Raw genomic sequence first — 18,425 nt, forward strand, 5'->3', positions numbered from 1 at the left:
GGACTGTTGTAGCCCGTGTGCCCCAGTCATGCTGCTTTGGGATTCATGGAGCTGCCATGAATCTGTGACCACAGAGCTGCTTGGGCATCAGGACAGGACGTGGATCTGTGGGTGATGACCAACACATAGGAACCAGGCTGGGAAATGCAATGCACAGAGGACCCCAAAATGGGTGTGTTAGCAAGTTGAAGGACAAGAGAAAAAATCACTGTGACCTTTGTGATTGATAATTTTCTGGCAGTTTTTCACAACATAGCTCTTTCCCCCCCCCCAAGTCAACGTATTTCCCCATTTCTTCCCTCCATATATTTCACATTGTTCCCTCCAAAGCTTTGATGGGGACCATGGTTTTATACACCCTGCACGCTGCTTTGTAAAACCTGATAAAAGCCAGGACAGATTTAGGCTCTCATTTCCTGGACCCCAATGCCTGTTTGTTTGCTGGTTTGTATTGCTTTATATTTCCAATTAAAACCAAGCCTGAGCAAAGGGAAAGATTTCTAAAACCTTTAAAGCCTCCAAGTGAAGGCACATGGATCAGGAAGGAGACATGAAGCTGTCGATTACTGTGAACTTTCCATGACACCACTCAGGGTTTGTTTCCAGACTGATTTTTATTTATGAATGCAGTAGCATTTATTACTGATTTTATCTATAAAGATAACAATCCTTCCCTAGGTGGTTTCTATGCCTCAGTTATAATTACTGCCTGCTCCTCAAACATACTTTTGAGTTATATATTGTGGTACGATATCAGAGCTGTAATGTTGGCAATTACTTAGGACTGAGGGGTTACACCTGGTCTGTGGATGCCCCATGAGTGCCCTTTCCATGTCCCAGCTCCCTCCACGTAGGCTGAGAACATCTTTCGGGGTCCATCCTAGTGTAGATGTAGCCAAGAACTCTCTCTTCTGGTATGCAAGGTGCTGCACAAGCACTGAGCATAAAGGCAGCCTCTGCTTGAAGGGATTCATCACAGAGGCACAGAACAGATATATTGGTGCATCTTTTCTCCTGTCTGTAGCCATTCGCTACCAGAGGCAGCTCAGTAATGGTACCTGTTCCCTCCAAGATGAGAATGGTCCTTAAAGGGAAACTTGGCTGCAGCTTCTGCAAAACCTGTTTAAAAATGAGACTGTCCACAAAAAATGAGATGTTATTTATCTGTCCTGTTCCCCCCTTGCTCAGCCTGCTGCTTCTCTGTGTGATTCAGACCTAGAAGGGAGTTACAGTTTCCTCCAGGCATCCCAGAAGCAACTTTGCTGTTTACAATCACTTTAAGCCACAGAGGATGAAGCAAATACTTAGGGCTGCGTGGAAAAAAAAGACCAACTCCCACAAGAAAGTAACAAAAGCAACCAACTTGAGTCTCCATCTTTGGAGATACTCAAAACCTGACTGGACACAGTCCTAACCTGTTGTAGCTGCCCGTGCTGGGAGTAGAGGATCAGACTAGACCATCTCCAGAGGTCCTTTCCAAACCAAATATTCTGATTCTGTGATTTTTATGATCTTGCATTGCAGGGAAATACCAGGCTTCAGAGTATAGTGAGAGCTGAGATACCTCAGCAATCCAGCAGATAAAACGGAGTTGTTCCCTGTTAACATCACCAGGAAGGTGGGAGGGCAGAACACAAGATGAGACATTGCCTCATCTGAGTCCATATCACAGCATACCCCTTGGCTCTGGGTCAGACCAGCCTCATGTTTTCTTACCCTTTTTGCTCTGTCTGATGTCCCTCATAGTCTTCCAGCTGCTCTGTGGTGGGTGGTGAAGCTCTGGCACATCTCAGCCCTTACTGGGGGTATAGCTTCCTTTCGTACTTACTGGGTTGTTGTCACATGCCGAGGAATGTGTCTGACTCGTTTGCACCTTTGATTGATTGCCACCCTTTATATCTGTTTATTAGGATGGAAAATAACATTTCATCTGAAAAATTTCATCATGTGTTCTTTCAGCTCCACATGACCTAATCCCATCCCAGCCAACACAGCTGCTCATTGCCCAGTTTTGGTATGATTACCTTCCATCATTTCACTGCCAAATATATAAACTGCCCCTGTTCTTGTATGCTGTGGCTTTTGAAAGTAAGCTGGAGTGGAGGGGCTCATTGCATTAGCTTTTTTTTTTTTCATAGCTGACAGTGAATCCTCTTTTTGAAGTGTTGGGCAGGTGTCTGGGCACTCGCAAACACTTCATCACCTGTAAAAGTGTAGTGAATGGCTGTTACGCTGCCTGTGGCACCATCCTCACCTTTATCTCATGGCTGATCACCTGCGCTGCCAAGCACCACCTTGTTTGACATTGCTGTCTGTGTAAACCATTCCCTCAAGCCTGCATATGCTTTGCACAGACTAAACCTTGATATAAAACCTTTACGATGGTAATTATTTTTGCTGGCTTGCCATAACAGTTCATATTGCTCTCCAATGAGTCATGATGAACTCTTTCAAATACCCACTTGAAATCCATAAATTCTGTGATGAATCTTTTCTGCTGCTTGATGGTTGCTTTGATGATTAGTGTTAGGGTCAAAACCTGGTCAACACATGGTCTTCCAGGTGAAAATAAAAAGGGAGATTATAAAAAAGAAGGAGAGTGACTTTTTACATGGGCAGATAGTGAGAGGACAAGGGGAAGAGTTTTAAACTAAAAGAGGAGAGATTTAGATTAGGTGTTAATAGGAAATTCTTTACTGTGAGGGTGATGAGGCACTGGCACAGGTTGCTCATAGAAATTTGTGGATACCCCTTTCCTGGGAGTGTTCAAGGCCAGGTTGGATGGGCCTTTGAGCAACTTCCTTTAGTGTAAAGTGTCCCTGCCCACAGTGAGTGGATGGAACTACGTGATTTTTAAGCTCCCTTCCAACCCAAGCCATTCTATGATGCTATGAAAATGCTGCCTTCCTTTCTTGAGATTTGTCTGGAAAAAATTCGTGATAGAGCTGAAGACTTTGTTTTTCCAGGAGAGCTCTGTGGTGCCTCTTAAGTCTAACATTTTTATTTTGTTTCAGTATCTCAATCCCAGTTTCCTGACTTACATGGATTTTTCTCATCCCCATGACACTAAGAAAAGGGCTGGATTTGTGATTTTCACTTGAAGCTCATTCGTGCTTTTATGGCTTTATTACAGGTTTTAAATAACATCATATCCCTTCTTTGGCATCAACATAATGCCTTCAAAGCATCTGAGATCCTGCTGGCTGTTCTGTGATGCTCCAGAAACTCACTTCCATAATTTGTGCTACCTTTAAGAAGAACTCAGAGTACAGACTTGCAAATGCTTTGAGTTTCTTTGGCATGGTGCTGGAAGGACCATCCTGTCCTCTGCCTGCCACTAATATTTTTATGGAGATAAATCCATGTTGTCCTAGTCCTGGACAAACAGTGCTTCTTGTACGCTGACATATGTCAGTAATAAGAACACATGCTAATGTCTGCTGTCTCCTGGTGCCGTTTGAAGGGAAGGTCAACCTGTGTTCACAGAGCTGTATGACACAGAGTGGATTGTTTTACAGATAAAGTGGCTTAAAGAATTAAAACTGCCATGACTGCAAGAATGCCCTCAGTTATATTAGATAAGTTAAAATATTTGCTTTAATAAGGTTTATAAATGATGAAGTGACGCACAAATGAGTTTTCCCTGTGGGTGCATTGCTGCATGAGTGATCCCTCAGCTGAAGTTCTCGGCTGTCTCCAGAGCAGTTGGTGTTGGAAAGCTGGAGGAGGCTGGCTTCTGGTCTGGTCTGGTCCCAGTAATCCCTGCATTCCTGTGGTTGTAGCCAAAATCCATTATATCCTGGCTTATTCCTCCCAGCATCTGTGGAGAGAAATGGGTCTAATGTACTGTGTATTGGTCACCAAACCACTTTTCATCCCATAGATGAAAGATGATGATGATGGTGATGAGATGGGCACCAAGTATTGGATCTCACCCAGATCTGTCCCAGCAGCCAAATACACTAAGTTCAGACATGAGTCATCTAGGTAATTAAAATAAAAAATAAAATAAATCCCATTCCTGTGAGGAAGTAAGAGTGCTAAGAAGGGGCTTGTATGGAGTCTGAGCAATCTGGGGAAATGCTGCCCTTGCAGCAAGCGGAGCAGGTGATGAGCCCAAAACAAACTCCATTTCAGAGGTGGTGAAAATTCAGCTTCTTCGTTTTCACTCTCTCTGTAATTCATTTTCGTACACTTTCAGCGGCAATTTTGATTCACACCTTTTCATTCTGAATTTGAATGAATTTCAGAAAAGATCAAGAATTGCACTTTTACATCTAAAAAGCACATGATTACAATCTTCAGTCGAAGAGGGGCAATCCACCCCCATAAAATGATCTACTCTGATGAAAATGAATTGAAATACCTTGACCTTCTCCCCTTTTACTTAAAATTCACTTTTACCCTCTAAAGGTTTCTTGTAATTTCTGGCTTCAAGCAATCCCTTGGCAAGCTCCTATTTTGATTAAATTGCATTTTCCAGCTGGAGGATGTCAGAACGTTTTCAGCTGGCCCTAAGCCAAGCACAGAGCATGGGCAATGCACTGGGCAAGAAGATGCAGATCTTGGTCTGGGTGCTGGTACCATCTGTGGTGTGTGCAAAGATTGGTGCAACTGCAAGGGTGGTGATGTAATCTGATGCTTCTGGGGTTTAAGGATGGGCTCACTGCACTTTGTGAGCTCGTTTGAGAAAGGAAGAGGAGGGTGAGGAAATGCTGAATAAGCCCATGGAATGGTTCCCAACCCCTGAGCAAGCATCAGGGCAGAGATGGTTTGCTCTGGTCTTCAGATGCCAGAGGATATTTTGCTCCTGAGTCAGGGGATGAATGCCAAAATCCAAAAGTATTACCCTGAAGGAGATTGTGATAAATCTGCCTTACTTATGTCTCCTGAGGACCAAGCTCTACATTACGCTCCACTGCACCACTAAATCCAGCTCTGCTGCTGCTGTGTGTTAAAAATAACCACAAAACCAGCCCATGCTTTACTGCACAAGGTTCAAACAGCAACATCCCACTTCTCAGTGCAGAAATATCCAGCAGGGAGAGACTTGCTTGTGCATGACCAGATGTGGCAGGGAGATGGAGGGTGTCCAGGTAGAAACACTCATGCACAGAGAAAAGAAAAACAAGAGCATAAAATGGAGCTCAACTGGTGGTGACCAAAGTCTATGAGGATGTTAAATCCAGCAGGATTCAGGACTCCATCCCAGTCTGCATTTCCTTTGACCACCCTCAGCTCTTTCTTGGGATTGACCCAATGGGATACAAGCTATGATGAATGGGGAATGTGGGGGCAGGGACAGGACTGGAGCTGACCCTAACCCAAAAGCACTTGTGGGAGAAGCTGCCAGCCCCACATTTCTGAATGCAAATACCACCCTAAAGTATTGCACTGCTTTCAACCCACGCCAGTTCTTGCCTTTGGCACAAGCCATGCTCCCTAGTCTCTGCCAAACCAGTACAGATGTTTTAACACCCACCGGAGCCCAGATAATTACAAACAGAATTGAAAGACTGGTCGGAGTTGTTTTCTTTTCATTGCCTGAACTCTCAGCCATTCTCAAGCAAGATGCCTCCCACTTTCTGACGTTGCTTTCAAAGACATTTTTGTGGGACACATTACTAATACTAGTTTTATTATTAGGGGAATGCCGAGAAGCCCCAACCATGATGAGGATCACACCATACCCGCTGACCGCAGAGTGAAACGAGTGCGGGGAGGATTTTCATGGGAAATTAGAGCTAGTTTCTAACCAGTAGCTTTCCAGCCATGGCATTGCAAAGCTCAGCTTGTTTTCAAATGGGTTTGGGGAGTGTTTTGAATGGGACAGAACCATGTGATCAGCTGGTAGGCTCAGGTCAGAGAATGCTGCAGGTCCTTCTTATTGTAGATCCTCATGGGAAACGGGGCCCATCATGGAGAGCTTGTGAGCAGAGCATCTGAGATGAAGGAAGGAGCAGCATTTCCTGTTTTAACAGAGGGAAGCCAGTAGCAAACACTTCCTTCCTGATCTGTTCTTGTACAACCCTAAGATATAGGAGTGTGCCTGTGATCAGGAGCTCTGTTCCCTCAGGCCAGTTGCAAACAGCCAGGTTTGAACTTAACATGAGAACTAATTCAGCATGAATGAAACTAGTTGTCATATGCATCTCCCCTGGGGGCACTTACAAAGCATCTGTAGGGAGGAGGACCAAGAAAGCCTCCTCAAGCTTCACTCTACATGAACCACGTCCTCATCTCTTTTCCATGAAGATGCTTTGAGGTCCTTCTGGACATGCAGGTTCATTTTGTCCTTGCAGTTGTTATCACAGGTGTTAACTGCTTGGGTGGAAACTGACGGGCACAAGCTGGTGGGCTCAAGCTGTCTTCATGGCTCTTCCCTCAATTCCTGCTGCAAAATTCCTCGTCCGCCATGCCTAGCCATGAAAATTTCCATCCAACATTATTCCAGTTCGTTTCTGGTTGCTGTGGAGACCAATTTAAATGAAACTCTAGTATTTTGAAAGAGAATATGAGTCTAAGTCATTTGCGATGCAAGGTCCCATGCTAATAGCATTAGCATATTATTTGATTATGGCAATGTGTAGGGAATAAATTCCAAGTCCTTTTGCCATCATTGCATCTTAAAAGAAGAGGAAGAGAAAAACCTCTGGGCTTTAGCTGATAATGAAGACCTTTACTGCATGTGAACTCCTGATTTCTGAATGCATAAGCTTTGGGGGTCACAGGCATTTTTAACCTCATGGCAATGAGAATAGCTTGCTGGAAGGACCTTTTCGTTCTCTGCTTCCACTGAGCACTGTTGATAGACTGTCTAATAAGCAGGACTTGAGTTTTTAATGATGGCCAGAGAGATCCAGGATGGCTTTTTGAGCTGTTTGCGTCTTTGCTGGAGTGTTGGTGGGGAAGAGCCCAGCAAAAGAGCAGCTGTGCAAGGCAGAGGTTTTTGCTTCTTGCATTTTGCCCTCTAACATCTCAAGAATGGCATCGCCTTCAGTATTTCTTCAGATGATTCCAGTATGTGGACAGACTATGCCCATACCCCTGAATGGAAAAAAAAAAACCAAACAAAAAAACACATGGAAAAACATTGCAGAGAGACTTCTTTTGAGAGAAGATGCTGCAGAGATGGAAAAGGGAGAGCTAAAGTTTCAACAGGAAGAAAAAAAAAGCCAAACTATTTCATTTTTTCTGTCACCATCCCTAAGGGCATGTTTTGTGGGGTTGAACTGACCCTTGCTCACACTGACCCCTGGGTCACTTTGTCGCGGGTTCAGGGACACAGTATTGCAGCCAAGAGGGTTAATGACTTCTTTTGTCTCCTCTTTGGACTTTTGCAGTCGATGTGGCTGATACTGCCCTGTCTGAACATGATGGGCCCCCCCTGAAGCCATGTGAGAAATTTGGAGATCTACTGCAACCCAGTGTCCCCATCTTTGCACCTACCTCTGCGCAGCACCCACCTCCCTTTTCTTGTAACTCATCAGCTAAAATACCACCCATGGAGCAAAAAATAATATTAATCCTGTATAGAGGAGAGAAAAACGGGGCCAAACTCCTGCAGTTAGGTCCCATGCATAAGTGCAGATGCACCCATGAAGAAGGAGACTCTGAGAGGAGAAATTTGGGGATCCTCTTTCTTTCCCCATTGCTACCTTGCTGAGCGATGGTGAAGCAGACCTGTACCAATGCTGCTGTTTTATTGACTCCCCAACAAACTGGGACTTATAATGTTTCTTCCCCCAAGGTAAGGTAAGATCGAAATAAATTACTTCTGTAAAGAGCTGGGAATGGCAGTTCTTCTATAATACAAAGTGCAAATATTTGTGCCTCTTGTGCACTCCTCTGAATAGAAATGGTACTAAATCATGCATAAGTAAAATAGGTTCACATTTTCTCCTAGTGAAAGTTTTCCTCTGCTCTCCTGGAACACTAAAGACTCCCGTTGTCATAAAAAGGGCTATAAAATTTAAAGCAAGCTGTTAAGAAGCCCTGGCTGGGATTAGGCTGGGGTTCATTATTTCTCCTTCTCCATCCCTGCTAAGTGAGGCGTGCACACATGTTTGCTCAGGCAAGGGAAGGTGCCCACATACTGCTCGCAGAGAATGATAAGAGGATGAGGGGAAATTTGTTCAGGACCTAAAAACATGTTTTTCCTGGGCTAGGAGAAGTCAATGGTGCACCAGCTTCTGGGCTTTGCCCCTGCTTTTTGATGGCATGTTGGACCGTGGCACTTGGATGAGACTGTTTTGTCTTGATGTCCAAGGGAAAACCATGTTAGGAGATGCCAAAATCATTAGTTATCATCATCATCATGATAAATAGTAATAACCAATTGTAATAACCAATAATAATATCCGATAGATCCTTTAAAACAGGATGCCAGAGCTTCATATCACACAGTAAGAAAGCTGGTTTGATCTCGGGACATCATGAGTCTGTCTGACTTTTTCCTATGGGAAAAAAACCTTCTTTTTAATCTATCTAAATATGAAAAACACCATATATATCATATATTATATGATAAATGTGTCATCTCTTTCTATAGCTCTTAGCTTTCAACAGCTTCAGCCCTGTCCTGCAGCGCTGAGCTCCACAGACTGCTTGTACCTCCAGACAGATTTGCTAAGGATTCCCCTGGCATCTGCTGGAATCATATAGGCCACCCACAGGCAGAAAGCAGCTATTTCTGCACATCCTCATTGCCTTGTTTTTTGCCACCTTATGCTTAACCTGATAAAGGCAAGAATATCTGCCTTGAGACCACTTTGTGTTTTATACAGTTACACCGTATCATCTTTGCCCTTTCCCTTTGTTCCAGCCCTTTTTTCTCCCATTTAATCCCTCAACAAATCGGTTTTGCAATATCAGAAATGATGATTCATGAAGCAGAGAGTTGGAGATGAGGTTAGTTCTGTGCAGCAAATGAAGGCCAGCCCAGCCCACACTGCCACCCAGGGATTGTCCTTCATCCTCAGCTGTAGGTCATTGTCCCACTCCAGGACTCTTTGATAAGGGTGTCCCAGGTAAGGTACTCTAGGGCACGTGTAAGCCAGGTTTGCAAGCATCATGTTCTTCTGCTTTTATCTCCAGCACTGAAGCCCTTATAACAAAAATAAATAGGTGCACACCAGGTATCCCCGTCTGGCCAAATGGTAGACTTCCAAATATTGACATGAATGTTGAGCTCCACAATCAAGTGGCAGATTTGCTCTTCAAAGGGTAACCACCATGTCCAGGGCATGTTGATATGAAACAAAGATGGGTCACCGACACCAGGGGATATTTCCCAGGGCAGGGGTGGAATTTTGGGGTCAGCCTCATCTCACTGAAGCAAGCCTGTGTTCTCCAAGGAGAAGCATTGCATTGTTTCTATTGCAGTCTCTCTCCCTTCTGCCCCTTTGTCCTTCAAAGAATTGATTACTGTTAAAATAACTGAGATATATAATGCTTTGAGGTCAGGACTTGGTTCCTTTTCCTCTTCTCACTCTGAAGCACTGTGATTTTTTTCCCTTGGTTCCCGGGCTTCTCCAAGGCAAATGCTCCTACTTCACCACTATTTTTCAGTTGTTTCATACAAACACAAGCACAGCACTGACACTAATGGAGAAAGACGATGCTATTTATTGTAATCTTTGTCTCACTGTCTCTCCCATAACTCTTTCTTGGGTAATTCTCCCTGTTCTGTGTCAAATGCTTAAATAATTGGGGGATCACACTGTTCTCCATAGAGAAAACCTAAAGGAACCAGTGCAGCTAAGTATCATGTAGATGACTGAAATTGGGTAAGAGAAGCCCTCTGTGCAGCAGATCTTGTCTGTAGAGATGCTTCTCCTTTCTCTTGGCCACTCTTTCCTGATCAGTTTCTCAAACTGATCTCAAATGGAAATTAGCATCAGAAACTGGTAGGGAAAAGCTCAAAAGCCCTATGTCACTGTTGTCCCTACCCTTCAGCTCCTCTGCAGTGGAGGTTGCAGCTGTGCCCTGTCATCTCTTTTGGGGAGCTCCACTCCCCTGCTTGGCACCCAAAATTCGGGTGGTGATAAATATTAGGGTGCCTGTGTCCCTGCACACAGCTCCACATCCTCTCTCCTGAAACTGGAGAGGGGAAATTATCATAATCAGATGTTGTATCCCACTAACCTGCTGGAGAAAAACTTAGTGACCTGCAAGGACATCCTCAGACTGACAGCAGCTTTTCCAGATGCCATCCAACTTGGAGGTGATAAGGAAAGCTTAGTAAATAAACCTTCCTCTGGTGCCATACTCATCCTCATGGCATCCCAAGGCCTCTTGGCAGCACTGTGGCACGTTGACTCATGCATTGGACATGTTGTTTGTTCTCTCTCTGCCAGGAGAAGCATGTGGAAGGCTTGTTTTGGTAGGGTCATTTGTCTTGTTTTAATTATTTCTTTTGTATTTGTGCTCAAGGAGTGAGCTGGCAGCAAAAGCAGATGTGCAGGCAGATTCCCATGGAGAAAGTTTCCCCTTTTTTTTTGCTAATAAATGGTGGAGGTGCTTCAAAGAGTGAGGAAGACGATGGTGCATGAGCACAGTCTACCCTGCACCATCCTAAGGATTATTTCTAGTAGATTTCTACTATTCCCTCCTGAAAGAAAGTCCCATTGGCTACAAGTTTAAACTGGCACAAAGTCAGCGACGCAATCCAAGGCATTCTGTGGCCTTGTTTGCCAGGGCAGATCTGAGGAGCCCTTAGCTGTGGAGCCCTTGGACCAGTCCTTACCAGCTTGGTTTTGGCATCATAGGGAATTTTGTGCCACTCAGAAATGCCAAGCAAGCCTGGCACCTTTTTTGCAAACACTGACAGGAATTTAGCTACACCCAAAAATCAACACCTTCCCAGGGGTATCATTTCAAGATATAGGAAGTTGTAGTCCCAGCCTGTGCCTTCAGGTGGGGAAAGCTGACATTGCAGCTCTGGTGAAAAAGGATATTCTGAGCAATAAGTTCCAAAGGAGACTGAGTTATTATTGCACTCAGATAAGCCCAGGAACACTGTGTGAAGCTATGCACACACACCAATAGTCAAGTGCTCTGAGCAAGGGAATTCAGACTTGTCAACAAGGAGGGAAATACCACTTTGAGGGATTGAGAACATTCATAAAAAATTCCTGGCTCCCAGCCTAGTCCATCCCATTGCTGGCCGTGCTCTCAGTTATGGAATTTTGCTTTGGGGATGTATTTCAAAGGGAGGTTTACCACTTTGCTGCAATAAACAGACAAAAAGGTGCATCTTAACCTTGACTAGTGAGTGCTGAGCCTTCAGCTGGTCGAAACCCACCTGGCACCATGGAGGTTTGCAGGGCTGTGCTCACTTGACCCTACCAAGCCTCTGGCTCACTTTCTTGCAGGGACCAGTGCAACAGCTGTAGCCTGAGCCCAGCAAGATGTACATGTAGAAATCGTGCTGCTGACATTGAATTTTAACTTGTGGGTGTCCAACACTGCATTTTCCAGACCATGGGAGTCGAATTCCCCAAACTCGGAGGAGAACTGGCCAGGAAACTTGGGGTTAAGATGACACTTCCCACATGGCCCCACTACATAATTTTAACTCTGGCCCCCAGGGAATGGCAGTAGGAAGTGCGCAGGATCTTATCCCTCTTTGGCTGTACTTGATACATTCCTTCAACATAAACTCAAGATATCAACATAAAGCCAAGGTATTAGAAGGCTTGTCTACACTGTTAAATGAAGGAGATTCATGAGTTTATCCATGGTCCTGAGATGGATGGCCATGAAGAATGGAGAAGCATCTTTCTTTTTGGCTTTTCAACAGATAGAGTTGAGTATCTTTGGTCATGATGCAGGTGGGACGGATGCCTGGAGGCATCCACATGGAACTTATTCACTAAGTGCCCTGCATGGATGTGGGAAAGGAGTGTTGGTCCTCATCTCCTGGGAGCTGGGCGCTGCAGCATGGCAAGTTGAAATGGCTTTGGGATCTCTGGCTCGTATTCAGTCTGCATGCCTTACCTTCATGGGGACCTTTCTGTGTTTCAAGCCAATGTGATGTCCTAACCTTTCCCTTAGCATGTACTAGTCTTCAAATACTATTTTTCTGCCTCCATTTCCTTTCTTGCCTCCTTTTCTGTCCCCTATCAGGACCCGTTGTCAGCGCGCGACCTGGGCACATGACCTGTCGTTTATTCTAGTGCAAAACAACCCCACAACATAAAAAATCCAGGGCGATCTTGGCAGTCTCCTTCCATAGGATTTATCTTCTCAGCCCTCGCAATACCCTCCCAGCCTCGCAAAGCAATCCATCTCTCACCTACTATTACAGAGTTCATCTCACAGACCTAATGGAGTACATGAGTCCTGAATTGGCTCCTGCTAATGCTCTCTGTGGCCAGGTCGCTGCGGGAAGCGAGCTGGGAATTCATTTTGAAAATCAATGCAGATGCCAATAGAGCCGCTCTCCCCAGGGAAGCTACATGCTTTTACTAGGCATTGCCTCCTGCCCCCCTTCATTCCCCATTTTCATTTATGTGGTCAGAGTAACCATGGAGTAATTCATCCTGATTTCAATGAGTGCATCTTCTGCACTGCACTCTCCAGTTTCCCCAAATCAGACTGATTTTTGGGAAAAGATTAGGATCTCCTGGCAGTGCAGGATTCACAGAACTCCCCAAAGTGTTGTGATCTGAAGTTGCTGTTCCCTGGAGTGATGCTGGGGACCATCTCCTTTGTGCAACCTCATTTCTCCCCTTAGGCTGTGTTAGCACAAATAAATCAGTGTAATTTCTAATTCTTGGATGTATTTTGCCCTGTCATGACATTTTGATGCAATGGCAAATGCAAAGCCTGCAGGGATAGTGTGGGAGGACAGCTCAGGATGTTGGAGGTACCCCGACCTAGTGCAGTTCATATTGTCCCCAGAGGTGAACTTCACACTGGGTTGGAGACATAACACTAATCTGTCATCCTCACACCATCCTCAAGGAGTCTTGGCCAAAGCACAATGTCACAGGCAATTCCTGGCTGTGATTTGGGAGGTAGCAAGATGAGGGGTTCCTGAGAGGCACTTTAGGTGCAGCCCCTGGTTTTGATGGCATTGTGGGTTTGGGCTCTCTTGTTCTGGTTGACCACAAAGCACTTGATTTGGAACTTTGATTTGGGATTTTCATAGCTCTCAAGACTCCTTTTCCAATGGGAATCATTCTGCACTGCTATTGGATAAATATTTAATAAGAATGAGGGTCAAGGCACTGTTTTATCCAAGGACACTGGGATGGCCATTTACTCCCTTGAAAAGCACTAAGGGATCTTTAATGCCCATGTGAAGAAGACAGGAATCAGAGTTTTAAGCTGTCATCCCCCACCATTAATGTCAATGTTAAATATTGATCCTTTCTGTGTTTAGCACAAACCAAACAACAGAGTCAAGCTCTTGGCTTCTATTAATGTACTTTTTCTGCATCGGGTGAAGTTTGAAGTAACACCAGGGAAAAAATGTAGCAGCAGCCAATGAGCAGCAGACAGATTGATTTTGTATCTTGACACGACTCAGAAGTTGGTAAAAAAATCACTCTGTGTGGAGCATCTCGTTGTCTGAACCATGACAGCCATTTCTCTGCAGCGTAAGAGAATCAGGCTCAGAATTTCTGGTGTGATCTGGAATTTGAGGGAAGGAATGGAAAGAAAGAGATTGGAACCCTGTAAAACCCCCTTCATCCCTGCGTTGGAGCATGGGTGTCTGAAGTCAAATTTGAAGAGCAGGTGGTCATGCTGGGGAGCAATCGAAAATCAGTGGTGGCCAGAGATCAGGTGGATTTCCACTTTTTGTTAGGAGTTGGGTTTTTTCTGGATTTTACATCAGCACCAAATAAGTGTAAATCACAACTATTATAAAGTGTGCCTTCAGTGAACTACAGTGTGTGGTTTTCACATGCCAGGAGTGCATGCCTGGTCTTCTGTGTGGTCTTCTGCAGCCAGAGATGGATCAGCTTTCCCAAAATATTCTGCAGCTTGTGGTTTTTCTGGGATTTTGGGTTTTGGTTTTGGTTTGTTTGTGTTGGGGGTTTTTTTGTAATGGGAATTTACAACTTGGCTGTAAGAATTCATCTGTGGTTCGAACTCATGAAGAACAGTTATGAGAGGACTAGAGTAGCCAGGTGATTATTCCTGAACTCTAGGATATTCTCCATTGAAAAGAATTTAATATTTTAAAGTCTGTTTCTCCTTAAGCAGGAGGAGCAGGCACTAGGAGTCATGCATTGGGTGTGCATCCAATTTTATTAGCATAAAACAGCAGGACATCTCTTGAGGCCACAAAATTAGTAGAGAATTGGGAAACATGAGAATGTTTTTTCATCTCCGCTGCCATTATGTCCATCCAGATTCCCACCCTGTACCTCAGTTTACCCAACTCTAAAGGGATGGCAGTGATGCCCTTACATAGAGGGATGGGAGTGACTTAAATCACATCTCACTGCAGTGTGAAAGCTCCTCTCTTTTTTTTTAAATCAGGTTTTAACTACCCACTGATCTCTCCATGAAATAGGCTGACATCCCGCAGACATCCCTGCAAACCACTAAGCATGTGATGAAATAGGATAAAATGATGAAATATGATTCTATGATAAAATATTATAAATATGTATTTCCATACATGGTACCTATAGTTGCATGTGCTCCAAGTAGAAGAGGTGAGAGCATCACTTGGAGTCATAAGCAAACCCCACTGACCTCCATAAATGACAGCACATTTAAGTAAGGAAAGTCCTGGAAACACAGGTTGCCGGGTAGCTCCATCTGCCACTCATGTGTGTGTGTTTTTTCCCTGCACAGACACCCTGAGGAGCATTGCTTCCATGAACCATGCACCACGGTCCTCCCCGGCAGAGCTCAGCAGTGCCAGCCACCACTTGCTGCGAGAGCGCAAGTCCTCAGCACCGTCCCACTCCAGCCAGCCCACCCTGTTCACCTTCGACTCACCTGCCAGCCACCTCCAGAGCACCCTGTCTGCCAGTGCCCCCCAGGACTACCTTTTCCTCCACCAGTGCATGAGCAGAAAGTCAGAAAATGCAAGGTATTTTAGCCCACCTGGGAGCAAACCTCAGGGACAGCTGAGGGAGGGATGGGTATCGGTGGCTCAACCTACCTCCATTCTTGGAGGTCTGCAAAACCCAGCTGGAGAAAGCCCTGAGCAATGGTTGGGAGGAGGAGGTCACAAGCTCCCAGCTTTCCTGTCTTTCTGGGTTGTGTTAAAAACTGTCTGGATGGCCAGACACAGAGGATGGTGATCAGTGGCATGAAATCTAGGTGGAGGCCAGTCACTAGAAGTGTACTCAAGGGGTCAATACTGGGTCCAGTTCAAAGGGCCATGGAGTTGCTGAAACAACTGGAGCATCTCTCCTAAGAGGAAAGGCTGAGAGAGCTGGAACTGTTCAGCTAGTAGAAGAGAAGGCTCAGAGGGATCTCCCCTGCAGATAAGGTGCAAAGAGGATGGCACCAGGTTCTTGTTAGTGATGCTCTGTGTCAGGACCAGAGGCCATGGGCACAAACTTAAGCACAGGAGGGCTCCTCTGAACATCAGGAAACACTTTCACTATAAACGACCAAACAGTAGCAGAGGTTGTCCAGTGAGGTTTAGCAGTCTCCATTCTTGGAGATACTCCAGAGCTGTCTGGGTGCAGTCCTGGACAACCAGCTCTAGGTCACCCTGCTTGAGCAGGGGGTTAGACCAGATGATTTCTACAGATCCCTTCCAACCTCAACCACTTTGTGATCCTGCAGGCAGGGCCCTAATTCCTGCCTTTAATCAGAAAAACAACAAACAAAGGGATGGGCAGGGTTTCCACCACTTTGCCAGTCACCCCTTCCAGAGCTCACTGGGCTTCGTGGCAGCTTGGCGGTGCACGGTGTGGTATTTCTGAGCGAGAGACAGCTCTCCGCCTCCATACCCAGCCGGTTGCCTTAAATAGCGAGGAGTTTTTTTGACGTGAAGAGTTTTGGCTCGCAGGAGCAGCGAGGAGGGAGGGAGGGGACAGTCAGAACCCAGCTGGCGTGGACTGAGAGCAGAGCCCAGGCTGCAGCCTCCACTGGGCTTTCCTGCTGCAGCTGACTTTCCCTACTTGAAAAACAAGAGAAAAAGGCTCAGAAAAATTAACTTCAGATGGAGTTAAAAGAACAGTGTTTAAAAAAACGGCCCTCTGATGCTCCAGCTGTGAGGATACCTAAAAGCCACTCTCTGAGAACCCAAATGTGGCTGGGACGCAGAGGAGAAGGAAGCAAGCACCAATGCTTTGGTGAGCAGAAACAAACTGGCCGGTGGCAGCTTCTGCAACTGGGCCAGAAATAATCATCTGATCAATGCCCAGTGCATGGGGCCAGGCTGCAGAACTGCTGGGAATCCCTCCCCTCTCAGCTCTGGAGCTCTTACTTTACTCATCCATAAAATGAGGGTAATAGTAGCTAATTGGCAGGCAATACTGAATAATTAACACATGATGTTTCAAGTCCTTGACTGAAAGGACCCTGCCAGAACCGAGACCTGAGTGTACTGAGCTCCAAAGGTGGCGGGAGCTCAGTATTTGTCTTATCACAACATCACTTGTTTTTTTCCCCAAATAAGCCCTATTTCTGAGCGCCATCTCGTGCTGGCTCCGTGAAAGAGTCCCTATTGTCCCTGCAGAGCACAAACCCTGTCGAAGCAGGGGTTGCAACCAGCATGTCCCAGATTTTCCCATAGGTCCTGCACTTTCCCAGTGATTTGCCACAACTGGAAACTCTCTCATAACCCTTTCAGGTTTTCTCACCACAAAGATTGATACAGGGCAGGAGCCTCTTCCATGGGGGAATGTTTATGTAGGGCTGGGTGAGCCCTTTTTGGGTGGGAGCATGTGGCCCATAAAAGCCTGACCCATGCATGGTTATACCTTTGCAGGCAAAAAAACCCAATCAAGGTTACCTTTCACACCCTTGCAGTGCATATGCATTAGGTCTTCATGTAAGTCAGTAAGGTGACAAAGAGGAGAAGCAGAGTTTGCTGCACCCCAGGACCAGCTCTCTCCCCATCTCAACCCCTTTGTCCCCTTCCTCTGCAGGAGTGCCAGCTTCTCACAAGCCACACGGTCTGCCTTCTTCATGAGGAGCGACACAGCGGTCCAGAAGCTCTCTCAGGGCAATGGGCACTGCGTGAACGGGGTTGGTGGACAGCTCCATGGCTTTTACAGCCTGCCAAAACCCAGCCGGCACAACTCGGAGTTCAGGGACAGTGCGCACGATCTCCCACGCACCTTTGGCTCCTACACCCACCCCAAATCAAGCCTCACCAGCTCTGAAATAGATAATGAGGAGGTCTACACCTATAAGACTCCCAACAACACCCTATGCAAGGAGTTTGGTGAGCTCTCCACGGACTCCTATGACATCCCTGCCACCCCACTCTCCATCTACCAGATCCCCAGGACATTTACACTGGACAAGAACCACAATGCTCTGGCTGTGGCCGCCAGCGACTCACCCTCTGCACCACCCCCGCGGCCCCCAAAACCTGGGCAGACGGAGCCACGGTGGGGCAGCCCACCCCAGCGGCTCCAGCCCAGTGAAAATCTAGGTCTGGCCCCCATGGCAGCCACCATTCCACGGAGAAACACACTGCCTGCAGTGGAGAACAGCAGATTGCACCGAGGTGAATTTTGGGGGTGGGGAGCTGAGGGTGGCTTTGTCCTGTCTACCAGACTTGGGCAGATCAGTCCCATGGGGTTGTGGTAGGGCTGGAGTGCTGTTGGCATCAACCAGGGGGTGAACACAAAGAAGCTCTCCCCAGTCAGGATCTGGCCCTGTTTTTTGTATTCAGCAGGCATGGAGAGGCATCCACAGAGTTCTGCCCACCAGAGCTACCCAGATGACTATTAGCTATGTTGTAACTTGAACCAAAACCCCAAACCTGCTTGCTTATGAAGCCCTTCACCAGATTTCAGCTATTTTTAGTTTGCCTTCAGTTCATAACCAGGTTTATCAAAACATACTTCAGCCTGGAGCTGCCTTGGTTTTGCTCACCAAAGTGGGTGAGCAAAACCTTGGGTTTGCACAGGTTGCACATTACCTTGGTTTTGCACATCTCCAAGACCCGATGTCCCCAGCGCAGCAGAGATGCTGTTCCCATTGGCCATGAGTAGGCCATGGATGAACATGCCCACTTGTACCTAGAATGACAAAATTGCAAACTTAGAAAAGGTGGTTGAAGAGAAAATACACTGTAAATTTTACACAGAGCTCTATGAAATGCCTCTTCCATCTCCTCCTACCTAATTGCCAACATTTAGGCTGAGATCAGACCCATGCTCAGCAGTAGGCAGACTTATCTAAGAGCTTAGCATTCATCCTCACCCCATCCTTCCCTTACTGGAGGCTCCCAGCCCCTACATCTGCTGAGCAAGCTCTAACAGAGC

The 18,425-nt window shown here is 46.0% G+C and overlaps 1 protein-coding gene across 1 annotated transcript in view; it reads left to right on the plus strand.

The window, feature by feature from the left end:
* Positions 1 to 18,425, plus strand: part of GAB2 (GRB2 associated binding protein 2) — a 92,365-nt gene that overhangs the window by 61,341 nt on the left and 12,599 nt on the right. The window contains exons 3-4 of the mRNA XM_017829267.1: positions 14,818 to 15,058; positions 17,076 to 17,662. Coding sequence (XP_017684756.1) covers positions 14,818 to 15,058; positions 17,076 to 17,662 — 828 coding nt within the window. The remainder of the gene's footprint in view (positions 1 to 14,817; positions 15,059 to 17,075; positions 17,663 to 18,425) is intronic.

Source organism: Lepidothrix coronata, unplaced genomic scaffold, assembly GCF_001604755.1.
Source record: "Lepidothrix coronata isolate B3197 unplaced genomic scaffold, Lepidothrix_coronata-1.0 Scaffold161, whole genome shotgun sequence".
NCBI lineage: Eukaryota > Metazoa > Chordata > Aves > Passeriformes > Pipridae > Lepidothrix > Lepidothrix coronata.